This window comes from Mobula hypostoma, chromosome 13, assembly GCF_963921235.1.
Source record: "Mobula hypostoma chromosome 13, sMobHyp1.1, whole genome shotgun sequence".
Lineage (NCBI taxonomy): Eukaryota > Metazoa > Chordata > Chondrichthyes > Myliobatiformes > Myliobatidae > Mobula > Mobula hypostoma.
The window spans coordinates 35,116,369-35,140,819 of NC_086109.1; the positions used below are offsets into that span (position 1 = coordinate 35,116,369).

General features: G+C 40.8%; 1 protein-coding gene across 1 annotated transcript in view; it reads left to right on the forward strand.

The window, feature by feature from the left end:
* The window catches only part of LOC134355538 (metabotropic glutamate receptor 4-like), a 1,343,412-nt gene that overhangs the window by 370,559 nt on the left and 948,402 nt on the right, over window positions 1–24,451 (forward strand). The window contains exon 3 of the mRNA XM_063065551.1: window positions 12,226–12,442. Within this exon, the coding sequence (XP_062921621.1) occupies window positions 12,226–12,442 (217 nt within the window). The remainder of the gene's footprint in view (window positions 1–12,225; window positions 12,443–24,451) is intronic.

A 24,451-nucleotide genomic window follows, 5' to 3' on the forward strand; every position in this document is an offset into this window, starting at 1 on the left:
AAGTTGATGAAAATATTAGGGAGAATAAAATGGGATTAGTGTAGGAAAAGTGTAAATGAGTGGGAAAAGATGAAATATGAGGGTAAACTAGCCAATAATATAAAGCAGGATACCAAAAGTTTTTCTCAGTTATATAAAGAATAAAAAGAGAGTTGAAAGTTGATATTGGACCACTGGAAAATGATGCTAGTGAGGTAGTAACGGAAGACAAAGAAAAGGCAGATGAATTTAATAAGTACTATGCATCAGTCTTCACTGTAGAAGACACTAGCAGAGTGCCAGAGGTCTGTGAGTATCAGGGAGCAGGAGTGAGGGCCATTGCTATTTCAGGGAAAAGGTGCTCAGAAAACTTAAAGGTCTTCAGCTGGATAAGTCACCTGGATCAGATGGACTACGTCCCAAAGTCCCGAGAGAGGTTGCTGAAGACATAATGGATGCATTGGTCATGATATTTTAAGAATTACTTGATTCTGGCATGGTCCTGGAGAACTGCAAGATTGCAAATATCATGCCACTCTTTAAGAAGGGAGGAAGGCAAAAGAAAGGAAATTATAAGCCAGTTAGCCTAACCTCAGTGGTTGGGAAAGTGTTGGAGTCTATTATTTAGGATGTGGTTTCTGGGTACTTGGAGACTAATGATAAAATAAGTCCTAGTCAGCATGGCTTCTGTAAAGGGAAATCTTGCCTGACAAATCTGTTAGAGTTCTTTGAGGAAATAACAAGCAGGGTTGACAAAGGAGAAGCAGTGGATGTCATTTATTTGGATTTTCAGAAAGCATTTGATAAGGTGCCACACATGAGGCTGTTTAACAAGATAAAATCATATGGTATTATAGGAAAGATACTGGCATGGATAAAGGAATGGCTGACAGGCAGGAGACAGTGAGTGGGAAGAAAGGGGGTCTTTTCTGGTTGGCTGCCAGTAACTAGTGGTGTTCCTCAGGGGCCAGTACTAGGAGCATTCCTTTGCACATTGTTTGTCAATGATTTGGATGATGGAATTGATGGCATTGTGGCAAAGTTTGTGGATGATATAAAGATAGGTGGAAGGGTAGATAGTGCTGAGAAAGCAATGCAAATGCAGCAAGACTTTGACAAATTGGAAGAATGGGCAACAAAGTGGCAGATAGAATACAGTGTTGGGAAATATATGATAATGCATTTTGGTAAAAGGAACAATAGTGCAAACTATTATCTAAATGGGGAGAAGGCTGAAATATCAGAGGTGTAGATGGACTTAGGAGTCCTCGTGCAAGATTCCCAGACGGTTAATTTACAGGTTGCATCAGTGGTAAAGAGGGCAAATGCAATGTTGGCAGTTATTTCAAGGGGAATTCAATATTAAGGCAAGGAGATAATGCTGGGACTTTATAAGACACTACTCGGGCTGCACTTGGAGTATTTGGGGCCTATATCTTAGAAAGAATGTGTTGTCATTGGAGTGAATCCAGAGAAGGTTCACAAGGATGGTTCAGGGAATGAAGGGGTTAACATATGAGGAACCTTTGGCAGTTTGGGGCCCGTACTCACTGGAATTTAGAAGAATGTGGGGGGATCTCAATGAAACCTACCAAATGTTGAAAGGAACACACATAAAATGCTGGTGGAACGCAGCAGGCCAGGCAGCATCTATAGGAAGAAGTACAGTCGACATTTCGGGTCGAGGCCCTTCATCCGGACTAACAGAAAAAAGAGATAGTAAGAGATTTGAAATGTTGAAAGGGCTAGATAGAGTGGATGTAACAAGGATGTTTCCTATGGTGGGGGTGTCCAGAACTAGAGGGAACAGCCTCAAAGTTGAGGGTCAACCTTTAAGAACAGAGGTAAGGAGGAATTGTTTAGTCACAGAGTGGTAACTCTTTTGATTGCTCTGCCACAGACTGCCCTGGAGTCCAAGTCCATGAGTATATTTAAAGTGGAAGCTGATAGATTCCTGATCGGTCAGAGCATCAAATGATGTGGCAAGAAGGCAGGTTTATGGCTAATGTAAGAGGTAAAAAGAGAGGGCATACAACAAAGCAAAAATTAGCAGGAAGATAGAAGATTGGGAAGCTTTTTAAAACCTACAGAGGACACCTAAAAGAATCATTAGAAAGAAAAGATGAAATCTGAAAGCAAGCTAGCAAACAATATCAAACTGGAGAGTAAAAGCTTTTTCAAGTATGTAAAAAATAAAAGAGAGATGAGAGTGTATATAAGACTGCTAGAAAATGGGGTCAGAGAAATAATAACAAGGGACAAGGAGATGGCAGATGAACTAAGTGAGTATTTTGCTTCAGTCTTCACTGTGGAAGACACTAGCAGTATGCCAGATGTTGTAGTATATGAGAAAGAAAAGTGAATGCAGTTACCATTACAAGGGAGAAGCTGAAAGACCTAAGGGTACACAAGTCACCGGATCAGATGGACTGCACCCTAGGGTTCTGCAAGAGGTACCGTTAACGATTGCAGAGACATTAGAAATGAGTTTTCAAATATCATCGGACTCTGGCCAGAGACTGGAAAATTGCACATGTCACTCCACTGTTTAAAAATGGAGGAAGGCAGCAGAAAGGAATTATAGACCAGTTAGCCTGACCTCAGTGGTTGGGAAGATGTTGGAGTCAATTGCTAAGGATGAGGTTATGGAGTACTTGGTGACACGGGACAAGATAGGACAAAGTCAGCATGGTTTTCTTAGGGAAAATCTTGCTTGACAAACCTGTTGGAATTCTTTGAGGAGATTACAAGTAGGTCAGATAAAGGGGATGCAGTGGATGTTGTATATTTGGACTTTCAGAAGGCCTTTGACAAGGTGCCACATGTGGGGCTGGTTACCAAGTTAAGAGCCCATAGTATTACAGGAAAAGTTATTAACATGGTTAGAGCATTGGCTGGTTGGTAGGAGGCAGTGAGTGGGAATAAAATGGATCCTTTTCTGGTTGGCTACCAGTGATTAGTGGTGTTCCACAGGGGTTCGTGTTGGGACCGCTTCTTTTGATGCTGTATATAAATAATTTAGATGAAGGAATAGCCAAGTTTGCAGATGATAAGAAGATTGGTGAAGGGGCAGGTAGTGTTGAAAAACAAGTAAGCTGCAGAAGGATTTAGACAGATTAGGAGAATGGGCAAGAAAGAAGCAAATGAAATACAATTTTAGAAAAAGCATGGTCAACAGAAATAGATGTGCAGACTATTTCCTAAATGAGGAGAAAATCCAAAAATCTGAGATGCAAAGGGACTTTGCAGGTTGAATGGGTGGCGAGGAAGGCAAAGACAATGTTAGCATTCATTTCAAGTGGTCTAGAATACAAGAGCAGGGGTGCAATGCTGAAGCTTTATAAGGCACTGGTGAGACCTCACCTTGAGTATTGTGCTTCTCATCTAAGAAAAGATGTGCTGGCATTGGAGAGGGTCCAGAGGAGGTTCACAGCGATGATTCCGGAATGTTTAATGACTCTGGGTCTGTACTCACTGGAATTTAGAAGGATAAGGAAGGATCTCTTTGAAACCTTTTGAACGTTGAAAGGCTTAGACAGAGTAAATGGGGAAAGTCATGGTGGGGGAGTCTAAGACAAGAGGGCACAGGCTCAGGATAGAAACATAGAAACATAGAAAATAGGTGCAGGAGTAGGCCATTCGGCCCTTTGAACCTGCACCGACATTTATTATGATCATGGCTGATCATCCAACTCAGAACCCCGTCCCAGCATTCCTTCCATACCCCCTGACCCCCGTAGCCACAAGGGCCATATCTAACTCCCTCTTAAATATAGCCAATGAACTGGCCTCAACTGTTTCCTGTGGCAGAGAATTCCACAGATTCACCACTCTCTGTGTGAAGAAGTTTTTCCTAATCTCGGTCCTAAAAGGCTTCCCCTCTATCCTCAAACTGTGGCCCCTCTTTCTGGACTTCCCCAACATCGGGAACAATCTTCCTGCATCTAGCCTGTCCAATCCCTTCAGGATTTTATACGTTTCAATCAGATCCCCCCTCAATCTTCTAAATTCCAATGAGTACAAGCCCAGTTCATCCAGTCTTTCTTCATATGAAAGTCCTGCCATCCCAGGAATCAATCTGGTGAACCTTCTTTGTACTCCCTCTATGGCAAGGATGTCTTTCCTCAGATTAGGGGACCAAAACTGCACACAATACTCCAGGTGTGGTCTCACCAAGGCCTTGTACAACTGCAGTAGTACCTCCCTGCTCCTGTACTCGAATCCTCTTGCTATAAATGCCAGCATACCATTCGCCTTTTTCACCGCCTGCTGTACCTGCATGCCCACTTTCAATGACTGGTGTATAATGACACCCAGGTCTCGTTGCACCTCCCCTTTTCCTAATCGGCCACCATTCAGATAATAATCTGTTTTCCTATTTTTGCCACCAAAGTGGATAACTTCACATTTATCCACATTAAATTGCACCTGCCATGAATTTGCCCACTCACCCAACCTATCCAAGTCACCCTGCATCCTCTTAGCATCCTCCTCACAGCTAACACTGCCACCCAGCTTCGTGTCATCCGCAAACTTGGAGATGCTGCATTTAATTCCCTCATCCAAGTCATTAATATATATTGTAAACAACTGGGGTCCCAGCACTGAGCCTTGCGGTACCCCACTAGTCACCGCCTGCCATTCTGAAAAGGTCCCGTTTATTCTCACTCTTTGCTTCCTGTCTGCTAACCAATTCTCCACCCACACCAATACCTTACCCCCAATACTGTGTGCTTTAAGTTTGCACACTAATCTCCTGTGTGGGACCTTGTCAAAAGCCTTTTGAAAATCCAAATATACCACATCCACTGGTTTTCCCCTATCCACTCTACTAGTTACATCCTCAAAAAATTCTATGAGATTCGTCAGACATGATTTTCCTTTCACAAATCCATGCTGACTTTGTCCGATCATTTCACCGCTTTCCAAATGTGCTGTTATCACATCCTTGATAACTGACTCCAGCAGTTTCCCCACCACCGACGTTAGGCTAACCGGTCTATAATTCCCCGGTTTCTCTCTCCCTCCTTTTTTAAAAAGTGGGGTTACATTAGCCACCCTCCAATCCTCAGGAACTAGTCCAGAATCTAACGAGTTTTGAAAAATTATCACTAATGCATCCACTATTTCTTGGGCTACTTCTTTAAGCATTCTAGGATGCAGACCATCTGGCCCTGGGGATTTATCTGCCTTCAATCCCTTCAATTTACCTAACACCACTTCCCTACTAACATGTATTTCGCTCAGTTCCTCCATCTCACTGGACCCTCTGTCCCCTACTATTTCTGGAAGATTATTTATGTCCTCCTTAGTGAAGACAGAACCAAAGTAATTATTCAATTGGTCTGCCATGTCCTTGCTCCCCATAATCAATTCACCTGTTTCTGTCTGTAGGGGACCTACATTTGTCTTTACCAGTCTTTTCCTTTTTACATATCTATAAAAGCTTTTACAGTCAGTTTTTATGTTCCCTGCCAGTTTTCTCTCATAATCTTTTTTCCCCTTCCTAATTAAGCCCTTTGTCCTCCTCTGCTGAACTCTGAATTTCTCCCAGTCCTCAGGTGAGCCACTTTCTCTGGCTAATTTGTATGCTTCTTCTTTGGAATTGATACTATCCCTAATTTCTCTTGTCAGCCACGGGTGCACTACCTTCCTCGATTTATTCTTTTGCCAAACTGGGATGAACAATTGTTGTAGTTCATCCATGCAACCTTTAAATGCTTGCCATTGCATATCCACCGTCAATCCTTTAAGTGTCATTTGCCAGTCTATCTTAGCTAATTCACGTCTCATACCTTCAAAGTTACCCCTCTTTTAAGTTCAGAACCTTTGTTTCTGAATTAACTATGTCACTCTCCATCTTAATGAAGAATTCCACCATATTATGGTCACTCTTACCCAAGGGGCCTCTCACGACAAGATCGCTAATTAACCCTTCCTCATTGCTCAAAACCCAGTCCAGAATACCCTGCTCTCTAGTTGGTTCCTCGACATGTTGGTTTAAAAACCATCCCGCATACATTCCAAGAAATTCTCTTCCTCAGCACCTTTACCAATTTGGTTCACCCAGTCTACATGTAGATTGAAGTCACCCATTATAACTGCTGTTCCTTTATTGCACACATTTCTAATTTCCTGTTTAATACCATCTCCGACCTCACTACTACTGTTAGGTGGCCTGTACACAACTCCCACCAGTGTCTTCTGCCCCTTAGTGTTACGCAGCTCTACCCATATCGATTCCACATCTTCCCGGCTTATGTCCTTCCTTTCTATTGCGTTAATCTCTTCTTTAACCAGCAACGCCACCCCACCTCCCCTTCCTTCATGTCTATCCCTCCTGAATATTGAATATCCCTGAACGTTGAGCTCCCATCCCTGGTCACACTGGAGCCATGTCTCTGTGATCCCAAATATATCATAATCATTAATAACAATCTGCACTTTCAATTCATCCACCTTATTACCAATGCTCCTTGCATTGACACACAAAGCCTTCAGGCGCTCTTTTACAACTCTCTTGGCCCTTATACAATTATGTTGAAAAGTGGCCCTTTTTAATGCTTGCCCTGGATTTGTTGGCCTGCCACTTTTACTTTTCTCCTTAGTACTTTTTGCTTCTACCCTCACTTTACACCCCTCTGTCTCTCTGCACTGGTTCCCATCCCCCTGTTGTGAACTAACCTCCTCACGCCTAGCCTCTTTAATTTGATTCCCACCCCCCAACCATTCTAGTTTAAAGTCACCTCAGTAGCCCCCGCTATAGAGGGACGTCCATTTAAAACAGAGCTGCGGATAAATTTCTTTTGCCAGAGGGTGGTGAATTTGTTACCACATACAGCTGTGGAAGCCAGGATGTTGGATGTATTTAAGGCAGAGATTGATAGGTGTTTCATTGGACATGGCATCAAAGTTTACAGGGAGAAGGCTGTTAAATGGGGTTAAGGAGGAGAAGAAAGGTTCGGCCATGATAGAATGAGCCGAATGGCCTAATTCTGCTTCTATGTCTTATGCTCTTATGGAGTGCTTGCCAATCAGTGCAGGCAGTGTACTAAAGTGCCTGGTTCCATGCTGAGTGCTCTATGATTCTAAACTTTGCAGGACAAAAGCTGTATAGCTTATTTTATTTTCCTGGAACAAAAATGACTCTACTGAGGTCTGTGGACAGTTTTTAAGTACGGACAGTTTCCCTACAAATAATGCTCCCTCATTACGTGTTAAACACTCAAATCCAACAGATCATTAAAAAAAAACTATGATGTTGAAATTGGGCCAGTCTGTCATGTGATTAGTTGGGTTTTCAACTTGTTAAGATGTTGCAAATGTCTAAAATCTGCAGCGCACTTGCAGGAAAAGAAAAATCAAAATCCTTAGAAAAAAATAACTGAAACATACTTGAATATTTCTCAGTGAAGGATGCTTCTGCATTTTTGAGCAGCCCAATTAATCACAACTAGGCTTTTTGTTCCTGGTGTCTCAGGAAATGCTGTCATCCTCCAGGGATCTGGTATTTTATGAATATTCTCCTGTCCGTTCAATGTACTGCAGCAGTCCATGTAGAAGCCGATTTCTTAATTTTTCATCACTTCCTCCCCATCCCACTCCATTTACAGTTCCACAAACTACAACACACTTCCCCAGTTCAAGATACAAAATGGAGCAAGTTGTTAAAATGTCATTCATTTGGTGATTTAATGATTTAAAGATAACATTTCAACTTCTGAGATGATTGATTGGCAAATTGTCTCACTGCCTGGCAAGCTAAGTCAATGAGTTGGGAAGCCTTTCCAAATGCAGTCTTCTTATTTATGAAAGGTGGATGTCACCACAAATGGAATATCCTGATGACCTTTGCTTGATACGTTCTGCTGTAAGTCACAAGGGTTTTGCTTATAGAACAGAGTCAAAGTCTTGATTGATGAGATGGTGGTTGATGGAATAGTAAGCTGTGGGATGAGGAAAAGGTGACAACAATCTAATGATTTCATGGAATTCAGGGCACTAATTTTGTTCTTCAAAATATTATTTAAAGCTTGCCTTTTTTTGGTGGAATGATTATCTTATTTGATTTTCTAATCCAAGTTCAAACAGTGTTGCAAGTAAATATATAACATTTTGAATTCATGCAAAACCTTCCACAAATTAAAGTAATCCCGAAGAACTTTATATCTAATAAGGTTCTAGAATGAAGGAAATGAGAGCAAACTAGTACACAACTATCTCCCATAAACAGATAATGCAGATCAGCAATAAATATTGGACAACTATGGATACCATGAGAAACAGTCCTGTTTCTCTGTGAAAAATCAATGTGTGAACCTTCACAACTGCCTGAGAGATTTGCAGTGGTCTCAATGTAGTATTTCAAGCCACTGGCTGCGTAGCATTCTCACAAATTAGATGTATTATTTGTAGCTCACATAATTCCTCGTTCAAAATGTTTGTTGATCCCAATTATTACTGGAAATTGTAAGGTAAATTTATACCCATTAACAGCAATTTGAGCAAGTTTATTTTTATATTTCTGGAAAAACAAAGAAGGAAATCTACACTGAAATAATAAACATTGCTGACTGGATGTCTGATTCAGAGCAAGCAATAGGAGTGTTATTTTAAAAAATTTTTAAAGTGGTAATATAATTATTATACTTAACACTCAATAAGCTGTGAAACACAGACCTCTAGGGGAAAAATATTCTAAAATCATGGTGACCCTGCAAAATTCTAACCCTCCCCAACAACGCTAAGAAAACCGGCTGCAAGGATTTTGGTCCTCCTCAGGCTCAGGTTTAAACCCGTCCTTTTTGTACATTTCATACGTTGCCTAAAAGAGATCCTAAAGATGCAAAAATCTGAAACCCTTCTCCTGCACCAATTCCCCAGCCCCACATTCATCCGGCAAATTATCCTGTTCTTATGCTCACTGGCACATTACGTAGGCAGCACTACAGAGATTACTACCCTGGAGGGTCTGCTTTTGAGTTTTCTGCCTAACTCCCTGTATTCTCCTTTTCCTACCTATGCTGTTGGTAACAATATGTACCACAACTTCCAACTGTTCACTCTCCTCACTTAGAATGCCGTATGCCTGACCCGAGACATCCCTGACTCTGGCACCTGCGAGGCAACATGTCATCTGGGAGTCTCTGTCACATTCACAGAATATGCTGTTTGCTACTCTAATTATGAAATCCCCCGTGCTACAACACGCCTCTTCTCCTCCTTTCCTTCTGAGCCACAGAGCCTGACTCAGTGCCAGAGATCTTTTTACTCCGACTTGCCGCGAGTAGGTTGTCCCCTCCTCCCCCCCAACAGTATTCAAAGCTGTATACTTATTATTGAGGTGAACAGCCAGAGGGGTACAGCCTATTCCCCTTCCCTCTCCTGACAGGCACCCAGGTACCTGCCTGCTGCAATTTAGGGATGATTACCTTTCTGTATCTCCTGTCTATCATTTGTCTGTTGTGTGCTGTGTTGCATGACACGGGCAGTCATGGTCTTTCCATGACCACGATAGTTTTTGGCAAATTTTTCTACAGAAGTGATTTGTCATTGCCTTCTCCTGGGCAGTGTCTTAACAAGACGGGTGACCCCAGCCATTATCAGTAGTCTTCTGGGATTGTCTGCCTGGCATCAGCGGTCACATAACCAGGACTTGTGATATGCACCAGCTACTCATACAAGCATCCACAACCTGCTCCAGTGGCTTCATGTGACCCTGATTGGGGGGCTAAGCAGGTGTAGAATCCTGTGCAAAGCATTACTTGCAGCTGAGCAGAGGGAAGGCGTGTCTTATACCTCCTTTTGTAGAGGTCTATCGCCATCCTACTCTATCTGTCACCTCCTCATTTTCCCATATGAGCTGAAGGTTATCCAGGTGCAGCTCCAGTTTCTTACAACAGTCTCTAAGGAGCTGAAGCTCGGAGCACTTCATGTAGATGTAGTTATCAGGGAGGCTGGAGGTTTCACAAAGTTCCTGTATCGCACACAAGGAACATAGCACTGAACCCATTCTCAGTGCACTAATTATGTACTAACAGAAAAAAGAAAAACTAGAAATTTTACTTAGAACATCTGCTTGTGCTTACCCTTGCCTGTTCTCACTGAAGGCTGTTGAGCAAAAGCCTGGGCACTCTAACACTGTTGGCTCACACAATGGCCGCTCTGCTTATATTGCACTTCTCTTTACTGGCCCCTGCTAAGTGCCTAATAGATCATTATGATTGCAGCCCACCAATAATCCCCGAAAGCTCCAGAGTTCTTCTTAAACCTCGCAGTATGTCTCCATCGGCCGACCTCTCGTGCTGTTTGCACCCTTGTCACAGCTCATATACAGAATTAGTGTTGACCTTCCTTCGTGCAGTTTGCTGCTGTTGTAGTTTGATATGATGTGCTATCTTGATTAATATCAATTGCATAGTCTGTTAAAAGCAGCATTGTGGGTAGACAGGGTTATGGAAATTGTGTTTAGCCTGTATTTAGTCTGGGCTCTGAGTATCGGAGGAGTTGGGGACATTTTGTTGCAGTTGCATAAGTTGTGGCAAGGCAGCACTTGGAGTATTGTGTACAACTATGGTCTCTGTATTACAGACAAAATACATTGTTAAACTGGAAAGAGTGCAGAGAAAATTTATAAAGTTGTTGTTAGTACCTGAAGGCCTGAGTTATGGTGAGAGATTGGCCAGACAAAGTATTCATCCTTTGGAACATATGGAAATGATCTTATAGAAGAGATTGAAATTATAGACATGCATAAGATAGATGGTAACAGATTTACCCCTCAGAGTAGGAGATTCCAGATTGAGTGGGTATAGGTTAAGGATAAAAGACGAAAAGAGGAACATTTGAAAGATACCTGAAAGATGTTTTTTCATGTAGAAGGTGGTGAATATATGGAAAGGGCTACCAGAGGAAGTGGTTGGGAGAGGTACAGTAGCATCATTTAAGAAGCACTTGGACTGGTATATGGAAGGGCAGGGCTTTGGGTGATTGAGCTGAAACCAGGAATTGGGCCCCTGTGTGCTCCCATGGTCAGTGTGTGTGTGTGTGTGTGTGTGTGTGTGTGTACGCGCACGCGCGCTGTATTGCTCAATGACCAACAATAGTGAAATAACTCCAGATCTAGGAATGACAAATATCACCTTAATTGACATAATGTCTGATGGCTTGATAACATGTACTTACCCATAGTACATTCCCAAGCTTGAAGCACTATTATTAAGCACTATTTCCTTTGAGGAAATAACAGGCAAGATAGAAAAAGGAGAGTCAGTGGATGTTGTCTATTTGGATTTTCAAAAGGCATTTGACAAGGTGCCGAACAAGAGGCTGCTAAACAAGGTAAGAGTTCGTGTATGACAGGAAAGATACCAGCAAGGATAACTTGTAGGTTGAGTTGGTGGTAAGGAATGGTAGTGCAAAGTTAGCATTCATTTCAAGAGGATTAGAATATAAGAGCAAGGATGCAATGCTGAGGCTTTATAAAGCATTGGTTAGACTGAACTTGGAGTATTGTGAGCAGTTTTGGGCCTCTTATCTAAGAAAAGATGTGCTGGCATTGGAGAAAGACCAGATGAAGTTCACAAGAATGATACTGGAAATGAAAGGGTTAACATATGATTCCATGAATATGGGTTAACGTATAGCGTTTGATGGTTCTATGCTTGTACTTGCTAGAGCTTAGAAGAATGAGGGATTGGAAGACCTCATTGAAACCAACTGAATATTGAAAGGTTTTGATAGCGTCTACGTGGGGTGGATATTTCTTGTAGTGAGTGAGCCTAGGATGAAAGAGCACAGCCTTAGACCAGAGGGACATCCATTTAGAACAGAGGTGGGGAGGAATTTCTTTAGTAAATCTGTGGAATTCATTGCCATGGGCAACTATGGAGACGAAATCATTGAGTATTTTTTCCGCAAAGGATGATAGTTTCTTGAGTAGTCAGTGCGTCAAATGTAATGGTGAGAAGGCAAGAGAATTGGATTGTGAGGGATAATAAACCAGTCATGATGGAATGGCAGAGTAGCCTGGATAGGTGGAATGACCTATTTCTGCTCCTATGTCTTATTAAATTTTGAGCAAATGGTGGTAGGAAATTGTAAGTATAATTTGTATTTAAAATCCGGTGATTTTTTTTATTGGCTATCATAATTATGATTAGACCTTGGAGCAAGAAATAAACACACAATTGAGTGAATACTCAAGGTCTATGTTTCCATTTACTGCATGTGTTTTCTTTGTTACAGATTCCTCAGATAAGCTATGCATCCACAGCCCCAGAGCTCAGTGACAACAGCAGGTACGACTTCTTCTCTCGTGTGGTCCCATCTGACACCTTTCAGTCACAGGCCATGGTTGATATTGTCAAAGCATTACGATGGAATTATGTTTCTACTCTTGCTTCTGAAGGAAGCTATGGAGAGAGTGGAGTGGAAGCCTTCATACAGAAATCACGGGAAGACGGTCAGTATTCTTTATCATTGACTATCAGCAAAACTATATAAAAGTGAGCATCTGGTTTAAAATAAATGCTTGTTAGCCACCTTTCAACTGAGAAGATAAAGCCTTTTATTTTCTATGAAATGCACTGATTTAACAGCCAAAGAGAGTTAAACACAAAATGAAGTATAAGAAATGAATCAACAGTGAATACCACTTGTAAAAAATTGCCACATCAGAAAGAAAAGCAAGTTATTGTATTCAGTCCAGCAAGTTAAACACATATCACTGCAACAATTGTACAATTCTGAAGATGTGAGACGCAGAGTATCTTTCTACTATACAAATTACCTACTTCCGAACTGTGAGTGAATTACTATTTAGGAGATACAGATATTGTAATCTGATTGTACATTCATTCAAACCAGTTCAAATTTAGACATGAAGGACATTTTATTTCTTGAGCAATGAAAAGTAGAATTGTGAAATTGTGATTTAATATGCGATTAAGATTTATCTAACATATCAGGCCAAAATATTCACCTGCCTGGTCAGAGGCAGACAGGCAACCAAATGGAAGATCCTTGGATGGATATTGTATTGGCTTTACTTTAAGTTAATGAACTCTTAGTGAATAATTATAAGTTGAAATGAAGTTAGATGATTGTTGGATGACATAAGCTGCGCGTAACTTAATAAGCAGTATTGATAGTAGTGGCTTTGAAGGCACCACATCATATTTACATTTGATTCTGCAGAATGATGTGCCATATTGTCTTGTGTATTGTATTATTGTTATATGCTTTTATAATTATATTCACAAAATACTTTTTGCATATTATTATTGAAACCCCCTTTTATTGGGCATCTCTGGAAATATGGCTTGTTAGCCCCTCGCTAACAGGCACTGGACTCTGCAGCGAGAAACACACCTTTCTTGGGTTTTGTATGTCCAGGGTGTACATTTTTGGTCCCGCCAGATCCCTGAGGTTGAGATGTTTTACCCACTCAGATCCTGGTTTGTGTGAATGCTGTGTGAGTTACTGCCCCTGGTAACTGCCTATCAACAAGAAATAACAGATCGTACACTGTATACAATTATAAAAAAAGTATATTTAAGAATGTTAACCTAAGCAAACAGTTATTAAACAAAAGAAAGAAAAAAAAAACAAAATAGGCCCATTATTCTTAAACAGTCAAATGCGCACTTAAGTTGGAGCTCATCTTGAACTTGTCTGTCACTCAGGCGATAGACCCTTAGTCTGCGTGAAACCACACACCACCTTCCAAATGTTGCTCGAAATCCATCTCGAACAAATGGGTCTCCCACGGGAGTATTGGTCCTTCCTCCTTGAAGCCTTTCATCTGCACAAAGCACCTTGTGCAACAGGGATGTCAACCTCAGCTATTTTCCCTCCTGACTATTCCCAGCTCCTGTCAAAAAAAAGAGACCTTGACCCACACCAGTGTCCCTCACAGAACTTCTCTGCACAGCGTTCTCCCGAACCGTCTCCCAACTCCACCATCCTGACTGGCTGACACCATAATCCTTAGCTGAACAACAAACCCCTTTATCTCAGCTCAAACTGAAACAGGCTGAAAGCACTACAGACTGCTCTTACAGAACTGCTAAAATAAAATACCTACAGCATAGCAGTAACAATCTTAACTAGAGCGTTACATTATGGTTCCTCATCATCATTATGTGCTGTGTCATATGACATAGGCAATCATGACCATGATTGTTCTTGTCAAATTTTTCAACAGAAGTGGTTTGTCATTGCCCTTCTTTAGGCAATGTGTTTACAAGACAGCTGACCCCAGCCATTAACAATACTCTTAAGAGGTTGTCCACCTGATGTCAGTGGTTGCATAACCACCTGCTCCTATGGCTTCACATGACCCTGATCAGGGGGCTAGCAGATGCTAACACCTATCCCAAGGGTGACCTGCAGGCTAGCAGAAGGAAAGAGTGCCTTACACCTCCTTTGGTAGAGACATATCTCCATCCTGCCACCCAATTATTATGGTTAGGCTTTGCTTTTTTGTGCACTCCAATCCAACAGAAACAAGAAGGAGGGGAGTTAATATATTGTGTCACAATTGTAATAAGAGAGTAGTGCACAGTGTACAAATCCAATTTCAGTGTTTTTGATGAGGGAAAAAGAAATGAAAATTACTTGGTGTATGTAACAGTCAATAATGTCATTTGGCAGTAGAGACAGAGTTTTGCTCATCTCTTCCAGCAAACAATATTTTATATGTTGTTGAGTTTGCTCCATCTTACTTTGTGCATCATTGTAGTGAACGTGAAGCATGAGAATCCAGAAATGATTGCTTATTCCCTCAGTACCAGATACAATAAAAGAAACCATGTTACATACAGAATGCATCTGACTGCTCAGCTCATCTTGCTCGTGCTCTCAGTGAAGCTTATGTAACACCAATGAAGGAATATTTTTTGCACTCACTGTGTCTTGTTTATAGATACAATAAAACCTGTTTTAAGTTGTATTAGTGCATACTATATACATATTTATACTATTGTTATGGATGTTCATTATCCTCATTATCTCCAGAATTATACAGAAATGTCTGTCTCCGCATGGATTTCCTTTTAAAAGTCCATTTATTGCAATTGCGTGAGTAGAAATGTTGGATAAGCCAATGTGTTTTCCAGATGGGTTGCATTTGCACTTTGTATATTTTGATCCGACTTACTTGCTTAGAGTCATAGAAAGCCACAACACAGAAACAGATCCTTTGGCCCATTAAGTCCATGCCGAACCATTAATCTGTCTGCTCCCCCTGGCAGTTCAGTTCACACTCTCACTGCTCCCTGTGTGAAGAAGTTTCCCCTCATTTTCCCCTTAAACGTTTTACCTATTACCCTCATCACATTACCTCTTTTCGCAGTCTCACTCAACCTTAGTGGAAAAAGCCTGCTTGCATTTATCCTGTCTATACCTCTCATAATTTTGTATACCTTTGTCAAATCTCCCCTCAATCTTCTATGTTCCAGGGAATAAACTCCTAACCTATTCAGCCTTTTCCTGTAACTCAGCTCATCAAGTCCCAGCTGCATCCTTGTAATTTTTCTCTGCACACTTTCAATTTTATTTACATCTTTCCTGTACGTTGGTGACCAAAATTGGACACAATACTCCAAATTAGGCCTCACCACCTTCTCATACAATTTCAACATAACATCCCAACTCCTGTACTCAATACATTGATTTATGAAGGCCAATATGTCAAAAGCTTTCTTTATGACCCTATTCACCTGTGATGTCACTTTCAAGGAATTATGGGCCTGTATTCCAGATCCCTCTGTTCAACTGCACTCGTCCATGCCATACCATCCACAATGTAAGACCTACCCTGGCAGTTCCTCATAAAATGCAGCTCCTCACACTGTTCTGCTTTAACTTTTATCAGCCATCTTTCCAGCTGATCCAGATCCCAGTTCAAGCTTTGGCAGTCTTCTTCGCTGCCCACTACACCCTAATCCAAAATTTGCTGAACACATTTACCACTTTATCATCCAGATCATTGATGTAGATGACAAACAACAATGGACCCAGCACTGATCTCGGTGGCACACCACTAGTCATAGGCCTTCAGTCAGAGAGGCAACCATCTACTACCAATCTCTGGCTTCTCCCACCAAATCCAATGTCTAATCTAATTTCCTACCTAATCTTGAACGCCAGGCGACTGAGCACTCGACCAACCTCCCATATGGGACCTTGTCAAATGTCTTGCTAAGGTCTATGTAGTCAACATCCACTTCTTTGATTTCATCTATTTTCCTAGTAACTTCCTCAAAAAACTCTATAAAATTGCTTAGACATTACGTAGCATGCACAAAGCCATGTTGACCGTACCTAATCAGTCCTTGTCTATCCAAATACTTATATACCCGGTCCCTTAAAAAACATTCCAATAACTTTCCCATTCCTCATGTCAGGCTCATGAACCTATAATTCCCTGGCTTATTCTTAGAGCCTTTCTTAAAGAATGGAATGGCATTAGCTATCCCCCAAACCTCCGGCACCTCACCTGTGGCCAAGTATGTTTTAAATATCCCTGCTAAGGCCCCTACAATTTCCGCACTGGCCTACCACAGCATCTGAGGGAACACCTTGTCAGGCCCTGGGGATTTATCTCCCCGCTAATTTGCCTGAAGGCAGTAAACACTACTTCCAGATAACTACATCTGCACCAATGCACCAAGCAACAGCTTCTCAGAGAACATGTTAAGAAACTGGAGTTGCAGCTCGATGGTATTCAGCTTATACAGGAGACTGAGGAAGTAATAGTTAGGAGCTATTAGGTTGCAGGAGGCAGGTAACTGGGTAGCTGTCTGGAGAGGGAAGAGAAGCAGGCAACAGGCAGTACAGAGTACTCCTCTGGTCATTCTCCTCAATAATAAGTATACTGTTTTGGTTACCGTTGAGGGAGACGACCTACGCTGGGGAGTCGCAGTGACCAGGTCTCTACCTCTGAGTCTGGCGTTATGGCTCAGAAGCAAAGAGAGGTGAGGAGGACTGCAGTAGTGAAAGGAGATTCCATAGTTAGAGGAATCGAGATGAGATTCTGTGACATGAAGGAGACACCCAGATGTTATGTTGTCTCTCAGGTGCTAAGATCAGGAATGTCTTGGATCAGGTTCCCCTAAGAGAGAGGATAGCCAAAGGGTGGTGAATTTGTGGGATCTTTAGCCAAAGGGTGGTGAATTTGTGGAATATTTAGCCAAAGAGTGGTGAATTTGTGGAATTTGTTGCCACATGCAGCTGTGAATGCCAGGTTGTTGGGTATATTTAAGGCAGAGATTGATAGGTTCTTGATTTGACATGGCATGGAAGGATATGGGGAGAAAGGCCAGGAACTAGGGTTGAGGAGGAGATAGAAAAAAAGATCAGCCATGATTGAATGGCAGAGCAGACACGATGGACCAGATGACTTAATTCTGCTCCTATGTCTTACGGTCTAGGATGATCAGCCAGAAGTTGTGATACATATTGACACCAATGACATAGGTAGGAAAGGTGAGGAGGTCCTGAAGAGAGATGTTAGGGAACTAAGAAGAGAGCTGAAAAGCAGGACCATCAAGATTGTAATCTTGGGATTTCTGCTTGTGCCACACACCAGTGAATGCAAAAATAGGAGTAGTTGATGGATGAATGCCTGATTGAGGAACTGGTGCAGGGGACAGAGATTCAGATTTCTGGATCATAAGGACCTCTTCTGGGGAAGGTACGACATTTACGAGAGGGATGGGTTATGCCTGAACCCGAAGGAGACCAGTATTCTTGTGGGCATGTTTGCTAGAGCTATCCAGAAGAGTTTAAACTAATTTGGTAGGGGGATGGGAACCGGAGTGATAGGGTTGAGGATGGGGCAGTTTGGTTTACAGACAGAGGCAGTGTGTAGTGAGACTGCTAGCAAGGACAGGCTGATGATAGGACAAAACTGCAGTCAACAGGATGAGCTGCAATGTAAAAGGATGATGAATATAGGACTGAAGGTGTTATATTTGAATGCATGCAGTATACGGAATAAAGTAGTTGAACACAGTACAGGTTGGCATGTATGACGTTGTGGGCACCTCAGAATCATGGCTAAAGGAAGATTATAGCTAGGAACTTAACATTGAAGGATACACATTGTATCGAAAGGACAGGCAGGTAGGTAGAGTGAGTGAGGTGGCACTGTTGGTAAAAAATTAAAATAAAATCCTTAGAAAGAGGTGACAAAGAATTGGAAGATGTAGAATACTTGTGGGCAGAGCTAAGAAACTGCAGGGGTAAAAAAAGCACCCTGATGGGAGCTATGTACATGCCTCCGAACTGTAGCAAAGATGTGGGCTACAAATTACAACAGGTGATAGAAAAGTCACATCAAAAGGGCAATGTTACAGCAGTCATGTGGGATTTGGATCAGCCATGATGAAATGGCGGAGCAGACTTGATGGGCCAGATGGCCTAATTCTGCTCCTATATCTTATGGTCTCTGTAATTTGTATAGGGTCCATGACCTTGCTGATGATTGCCTCACATCTGTTGATTCTGTGTCCATCTCCCAAGTAAACAGAGATGCAAAATGTCATTTTTAGATCTCCCCCATCTATTTCGGCTCCATGCATAGATTGCCAGTCTGATCTTCCAGAGGACCAATACGGTCCTTGCAATCTTTTTGTTCTTAATACATCTGTAGAAGCCCTTTGGATTCTCCTTCACCTTGTCTTCTGGAGCAATCTAATCTCTTCTCTTAGCCCACCTGATTTCCTTCTTAAGTATTCTCTTGATTTTTTATACTCAAGTACCTTATTTGTTCCTGCTGACCTATACCTACTATTCTTAATCAGGGCCTCAATATCACTTGAAAACCAAGGTTCCCTAAACCTGTTATCTTTGCCTTATATTTTGACAGAAATATGTAAACTCTGTACTCTCCCTCTTACCAAGTACACCTTTGCCAGAAAACTATCTTTCTCAATTCAATCCTTTCTGAAATCAAAATTAGCTTTTCTCCAATTTAAAATCACAACCCAAGGACCAGACTTATTCCTTTGCATAATTACTTTGAAAGTAATGGCATTATGATCACTAGCTGCCAAGTGTTCCCTACATAAACGTTTGTCACCTTTCCTATCTTCCAAACAGGAGATCTAGTATCAGACTCTCTCTAGTTGGTTCATCTATGTACTGATTAAGGAATCTTTCCTAAACACATTCTCATCCAGCTCTTTTACAGTTTGGGATTTGCAGTCAATATTTGGAAAGTTAAAATCACCTGCCATCAGAAACTCAAACATGAGGAAATCTGCAGATGCTTGAATTTCAAGCAACACACATATAAGTTGCTGGTGAATGCAGCAGGCCAGGAAGCATCTCTAGGAAGAGGTACAGTTGACAGTTCGGGCTGACGAAGGGCCCCGGCTCGAAACATCGACTGTACCTCTTCCTAGAGATGCTGCCTGGCCTGCTATGTTCACCAGCAACTTTTATGTATATTACCATCACAAACTTATGTTTCTTGCAACAGACTGTGGTCTCTCTATAAATTTGCTCCTCTAAATCCTGCAGATTGTTGGGTGGTCTATAATATATTTCCATTGATGTGGTCATACCTTTCTTATACTTCAGTTCTACCCATAATGCCTCACAGGATGAGTCCCCCAGTCTGTCATGACTGAGCGCTATTGTGACATTTCCCTGTCCAGTAATGGCACCAATCCCCCTATAATTTCTCCCCCCATCTGTCGTGTCCAAAACAACAGAACCCTGGAATGTTGAGCTGCCAGTCCTGACCCTCCTGCAACTAAATTTCACTAAGGGCTACAGCATCATAAGTCTACTTGCTGATCAATGCCCCAGGCTCATCAGCCTTTCCCTACGATTCTCCTTGTATTAAAATATATGCAGCTAAGAATATTAGTCCCACCATGCTCAACTTTTCGAATCATAACATTGTATGTAAGCTTAATACCATCTTTCTCCAGAACCACTCCACTATCTGTTCTGGTGCTTTGGCTCCTATCCCCCTGCATCTCTAATTTAAACCCCTCCTACTCCCCCCCCCCCCAAAGCAGCACCAGTAAACATTTCCGCTGAGGCATGACTTCAGGCTGTTTACCCTCCCACATTGCAATACCAGTACCAAGTATGAAGTGGACGTCAGGTGCTTTCTTATCTGACCTCCTGCTCCACTGCTTGGTGAGAACAAAAATATCTTCTGCAGAGTGTCAGATGCATTTTGTATGCATTGCTTTTATTTGCATGGGGTTACTGACTTGATTGAGTTGGAAAGTAAGTGAACGCAAGTTTTTTTTCACCTTCATTTTATTTAATTTTTATGCTTTTATTTTTAATTTCTGGCAGATGGTGTTTATGTATACAGTTATTATTTTTCAGTTTTAAAAGTTATTTTGAATTATTTAACTGGTTTTAAATTTCTCTCATCAGAGACATGATAAGGTAGTTCAAAGGCCTTTGGTAGCAGAGAACTGCCAAAAGGCCACTGGGCTGATCAGGGTCAAAGCCTCTGCATCGGTCAACTGATAACAAGTCAACATTTAGGATTATTCCATCTTGTGAGATGATCATCACAACCAGGACTTGAGGGCTGACCATTTTTATTAACAAAAGTAAATATTTATAAAACTTGCAAAATTTTGCATGTTTACTAATATTTATTCCAACATGACAGAGCAGACTCAATGGGCTGAATGCCCTACTTCTGCTCCTATAGATCTTGTCGTCTTAAGGCCTCAAATGTGACAGTGACAGCAAAGAAGCACGTACGAGTAGATGAGAAATGAAAGTTGACTGAAGATATACGGGAAAGAGCAATGAATTAATGTAGTGTAGCAGTCACCTGCTGGATGGAATTATGGATGGTGGATTGTAAAATATTTCCGATATCTTGTCTCCAGTCTCAACAGATCTTAATACCTGACATGCCAGGTACCAGCATTCTGTGTAATCTACTAGAAACATCCTCTGGAAATCTGAATTTCCTCAGGTAATGGTGTTTAAAGCGCTAAAGATTAGAGACACAAGTCTGAAATTTCATAACCTTTTTTTCTTCTTCACTTAGATAATCATGATTATTTTAATTCCTTATCCTTATTTTCCTCTTCCACACTTTGCCCATTTGGTACTGTTGCTGGCTGTCTTCCTTCTCCTCATTATCATTAAGGAAAGGAAAGTGCCGATGAATACTTATAGGGAACATAGTGGACCTATAAGACACAGTGCCTACTTCTTTAAATCCATCCCACACTAAATTCATTGTTCTCATTCCACAATAGTAATAAGCATAAGTTAATGTTCCTAAACCAAAAGCAGCCATATGAGATGAAAGCTTTTCCTCACAGTAGGTTAAGTTTCCATCTTGTTGAAATAGTCATTTAATTTTGCTATAATCTAACAGTCTCACTAATGTGTGAACATTATGCTTGCTTTACCCCAATAAATCTTGTATCTCATGCAATGTTAAGGATATTTGTGATAATGTTACATCCTCATCCACTCTCAATAACATCATTATCTGCTCCATTTTTGTTAGCTCCTTGCGTTCCAATAGGAGAACAAAAGAGAATGTATATAATTTGAAGACACATTGCACTTCTACTAATCGTGTGTCTATGAATTTTTAGAAAGGAAGTATAATAGCCAGGTCTTACTTTCAAATGAAGAAAATATATTGTCCACAGCATTGGCTTGAGTGTATGTCTTAGTGATTTTGATGAAGGTCTCCACTAAGCCTCTTCTTTCCGTGCAGTTATTTACTGCAATTATTGTTGCTCTTTGGCCCATGTCTACCACTTTGTCGACTTCACTTGTAAGTGACCGTAGTTAAGTACTGAGCTTACTGGAAGCTACCGTCCAGTGATTTGATTTGCAGTCGGCAATAAGTTGCCTCTTGATGTTGACGGAGTAGCAATTAACCTTGGGATAGTGGTGTGTTGACTGGCCTCATTGTTCAGCTTCACCCTGCTTTCCACTCAAAGTCAGAAGGGCAGAGCAAGTTCCTAAAGTTACTGAACAGTGTTCACATCGTAAAATAAATCGCAATGAACCATTATACATCCCAGGAAAGAGCAACCTGGAGGACAGGCATCATTGATTAGGAAAAGAATGAGCAAGTACAAAGCAGTTCAAGTTTCCAAGTTTCACGTTTAATTGTCAATTAAGCATATACATGTATTTGGCTAAACAGAATATTGCTTAGTTGCTGTAATAGGCATAAATACACTGTAAAAAATTGATGGTTCTTCGTGCAGTTGCCTGTAAGTTGCAGATAACTGTATGAAAACAGTATTTTTCCAATAGACACATTAAATGCACCACATAGTTAATAAAATATCAGCTAAGATCAAGAAAGAAGCATCTGCCTTTCATTAAAGTAAGGACTTGCCTAAATATTTGCTTTGACTTAATTCAATCTACCCACTGGGGTCTACATCAGAGCAAGTTGGTTTAGCAGTGAAGCTGGAGTTTAAACTTTAGCCATATCTAGAAATGCATTCCATGTTTTATTACAAGGTAGCAAACAGCAATGGAAATAAGTAATTTTGGTATCCGAGGCTGATGTGTTTCAATTATACTTGTGTGCTAATTTATGTATGTACTTACATGGTGCACACAGAGGATGTGTATTGCTCCCTTATCATTTATATAAAATTTGCCAATTGGTAATTGATAGCCTATGAATGGATAAGCCCTGGAATCTGCCGCATTGAAATTATGATAATCCAATGTCTCCTTTGAAGGTAATGTTCCTACTGTTTGTCCCAAGCAGAAATATCTTTTGCATTCACACTTGTTAACATAATTTCAAAACTATTACACTCATAAAGAAAATCACCAGGAGGAAACAAAAGCTAAGTGGTAACTGAGGTTTAAACCAAAGGATGCAGTAGTGTTTGTGGCATAAGAGGTAGTCAAGAAAGCTATTTAAATCAGCTGGTACCAAAGTATAACTGTGGCAATAGGCTCCATTTGTTCCTGTCAGGGAAATTGGGGAGGCAATGAGAGTGTGCTGTTGACAGTTCCAACCTAATTGTGACTGTGGTCTACATGAGGCTGACCCAGGAAACTGTTTGTATTAGGTCAACTCAAAGCAGTTATATAAACTAAGAACCTATTGCATCAGTAAAACTTTGATGTAATTATCCATTTGACAAATGTAGAAGTATGCTGCACTGCCGGAGACACCCAAAAGTAGTGATCAGAACCAGTATTTGGAAATGTTATTTAAAAGGTATGCTAACCTAGGAGTGTTGATACATTTATAATTCATTTGGTTAATTTCTGATTTTAATTTATCCTTAGAAAGAGCTGACCTTCTACTACTTTCTGCACCAAAACTTATTGGGGAGGCAGAAATGTGAAACACTTTTTCAGCAGATTTAAATGTCTTTTAAAAAGTTATTTATCCTATTTATGCACAAGATTTGTAGCGGTTTGCTCACCAGAGAAATGAAGGGACATGGGGAAAAGGTAGCATTGGGTCACCCATTGCCTGATTACATGCTGGAAGAGATTCAATGGGTTAATTAGTCTACAGCTGTTCACATGTTCTTAAGGTCAAGGGATATTTGTGGTGCAACCTGCTGCATTTTGTTGTCTGACATGAAAGGTGAAGATTGAGTAGTGAGAAAATGTTCAGACTGCAATTGGTTAAAATCTCAACAGGGAAGAAAAGCAAGTGGTGTTTAAAATATGGAAGTGGGAACTTTGATAACTTTTGTCATTAATAGGAGGAAAATATTTAGATTTATTTGTGGTTATTATGATTGAGGATGTGAGAATATTCTGAAACAAACTTACATGCTCAATTTAAATAAATAATGAGCTGTGTTCAAATCACCAGCTTCTTTTTAGTAGTATAGTTTACTGCTTTTTGTTAATGGACTGATTAAGTGTCTCTGCTCAAAACACCCATTGTTCATTTCTTTGCATTGATGTTGCCAGACCTGTTGAGTTCCTCCAGCATTCTGTATGTGTTACCCGAGATACACAGATGCTGGAAATCTTATGCATCTCTGTAGTGCAGAGTTAACCTTTTCTACCAGCAAGTTATCATGCATTTCACTTATGGCATTCAATAATACCTGCATATCTTATGCAAGAATAAATTTCTTTCCTGTTTTGGTGTCAGTATTGAGGACATTTTCTTCAAGGCATTCAAAATTTGATGTACAAGAGATAGTTAGTTTCATGTAAAATCATGTTCACTCATTTTAGGAACTTAGAATGCGGGATGACAAGAGCCTTACTGTCATGTACCCTGTGACGGGGATCAAGAAGCCAGCAGAGATAGAAAACACTTTGGAGTCTCGTATTGCTAACAACTAATAATATTTATTAGTAACTATGCAATACAGTAATATAAATGTAGATAAATCAAACAGGTTAGCAATGATTATATATATAAGTAAGTGTGGAATATATATGCATGAAAACCAAGCTTCTTTAAGTCTAGGGGTAAAAAGATACAGTCTTACGATGTTGAGTAAAG